The following is a 2,150-nucleotide window of genomic DNA, read 5'->3' on the forward strand; positions in this document are numbered from 1 at the left end:
TGATGATGTTCTCAGTAAAATTAGTTTCTTTGCTTGTTATCTCTTCATTATTCTCATTCCCTTCTACAATAGTTAAACATAGACTCTCATCTGATGCTTGTGCCATCACTAACTCTCTGAGAGAAAGACTTTATGTAAACTATGATCACATGATAAAACACATTGAATGTGTTATTGTCCACTTTCACAATTAGTCACTCATGACGTGACAGACCGACAGTGTAGTAAAAGCATTTTTAGCTTATCAGTAACTTGTTTTGATTTATTGGGTGACCTCTTCCTACTTTATCAAAACAACTACATGTTGTATATTTGCAAATGTAAATGTGGGACTGTCCATGGTAATATCTTTATATCCCATTACTGAGTTGTATCAAATGTCAATGGTGTATAGTACCATTGGAATGAAGTGTGAGTAATTATGCTAGTAGGAGTGCATTCATTACATAGTGACATTTGAGATTTTTATTATTTAATATGTAAGTAGCTGCTAAGTAAGATTTAATATATGTAATAACTTATATCAATCATTGCAATTTTTAGTGTTTTTGTTAGTCTTTTTCTGTTGTTAGTTCATCTTTTTTTCTTTCACGGAACTCTTTTTCTTCTGTATTACTTACTGTCCTCTGGTAAGACCTTTCAGCAATTCCATATCCAACCAAAGAGCCTACGGTAATGCCAATCGGTATGCCAACAACTGGTAATGTAAGACCTCCAACTGCTCCTCCAATCGTTCCACTCAAATAGATTGCCATATCTTGTGACTGTCGCTCCATTCGTTGAGCGCTTTGAAAATGCAGAGCTCTTGTGCTGCAGTGATCCATTATTGTTTCTATCCAGTTATCGGTGAGAGGTAGTTTGAGGTGCCTTTTATTCCCGGCGACACACACTGGCATATTCATGATTATTTCTTCAGGCACGTTGTATCTTTTCAGGCGCAATTGAAACTTTATGCCCCAATCTCTCATACGTATATTCATTTTCAATTTTAGAACTTCCTCTGGGCTAATGTCGCTCCTTCTATCGTCTTCGCCCTCCTCTTCATCGCTCTCATCATTTTCAGGATTATACAAATTTGCTTGTGTGAGTACTAAGATGCAGTTCTTCCATATTGTGTAATCATTCTTGAAATATTTTGCTAGAAGCTCTGCAAAACGCTCAACTGAATCATCAAATTTCTCTGTAAATCGCTGGCATATAAGGACTGTGAGTCGATCACCACACTGTTTCATCTTCTGTTTAAAGCTATTCATCAGCTCTTTATTCTTTAGCTTTGGGTCTCCCAGCCCTCTTGTATCATAGAACACCACTGGTGTACCATAGACAGGGCCAATGTGCTCTTCTATTGTATCATGATTGCTAGGGTGGATGCTGTCTGGTGTTTTGGCTACTTTCTTACCCAGCATTGAATTGATGAGTGTTGACTTACCCACTCCTGTCTTACCAACTACCATTATTGTCAATTGGGATATTGATTGCTCTCCACTTGCTCTATCTTGTTGTACAGCTGTCTTCTCCTTTTCTACTCTTCCTGCCTCTCTATGCAGTGTCTCTTTCATCTTAGGTTCTTCTTCTATTGATGGCTGAACTTCAGCATGTATCTCTTCCATTTCCATTTCAAATTTATTTGTAGATGGTTTCTTTATCTGGACTCCGTCATTTCCTTTTCCAATCTCTTCAATATTTTCATTACCGTGTACTGTTAATAAGACCAAGCTGCTTAGACTCTCTTCTCCTTCCATAGCAGATAGCTGTATTGCTGCTAATTAAATTAGGTGGATGTTGTAATGCATACAAGAAGGTGTAACTCTTCATTTTTTGCTATACACTATCTGAGATAGTACAATGTACCTTGCTATTACTCTACTCTTTACTACACTTGCTCTTATTAAGTTATTAATGGCTAGTTTACTTAGCATTGTCTGAAAAAATCTTGTTTTACTTGGTATCTCTTCGTTATTCTCATTCCCTTCTACAGTGCTTAATCAGCCATCACTAACTCTCTGAGAGAATGACTTTATATAAACTATAATCTGTTTTTGGCAAGTACTATTAACTCTAAATCATTTAGCTGTGTAATACATTTTTAATTTTATGATGCTGCAAATTTAGCAATATCTATTCTAGTAAGCACTGCAAATTTTTTGCTT

General features: G+C 36.3%; 1 protein-coding gene across 1 annotated transcript in view; it reads left to right on the forward strand.

Annotated features, from left to right (window-relative positions):
- LOC105313639 (neuroblastoma-amplified sequence-like) overlaps positions 1 to 1,821 on the forward strand; it is a 17,815-nt gene extending 15,994 nt beyond the window's left edge. Inside the window, exon 14 of the mRNA XM_019999542.1 lies at positions 993 to 1,821. Within this exon, the coding sequence (XP_019855101.1) occupies positions 993 to 1,009 (17 nt within the window). The 3' untranslated portion in view covers positions 1,010 to 1,821. The remainder of the gene's footprint in view (positions 1 to 992) is intronic.
- Positions 1,822 to 2,150: the final 329 nt, after the last annotated feature.

This window comes from Amphimedon queenslandica, unplaced genomic scaffold (assembly GCF_000090795.2).
Source record: "Amphimedon queenslandica unplaced genomic scaffold, v1.1 AMPQUscaffold_13258, whole genome shotgun sequence".
NCBI classification, from domain to species: domain Eukaryota; kingdom Metazoa; phylum Porifera; class Demospongiae; order Haplosclerida; family Niphatidae; genus Amphimedon; species Amphimedon queenslandica.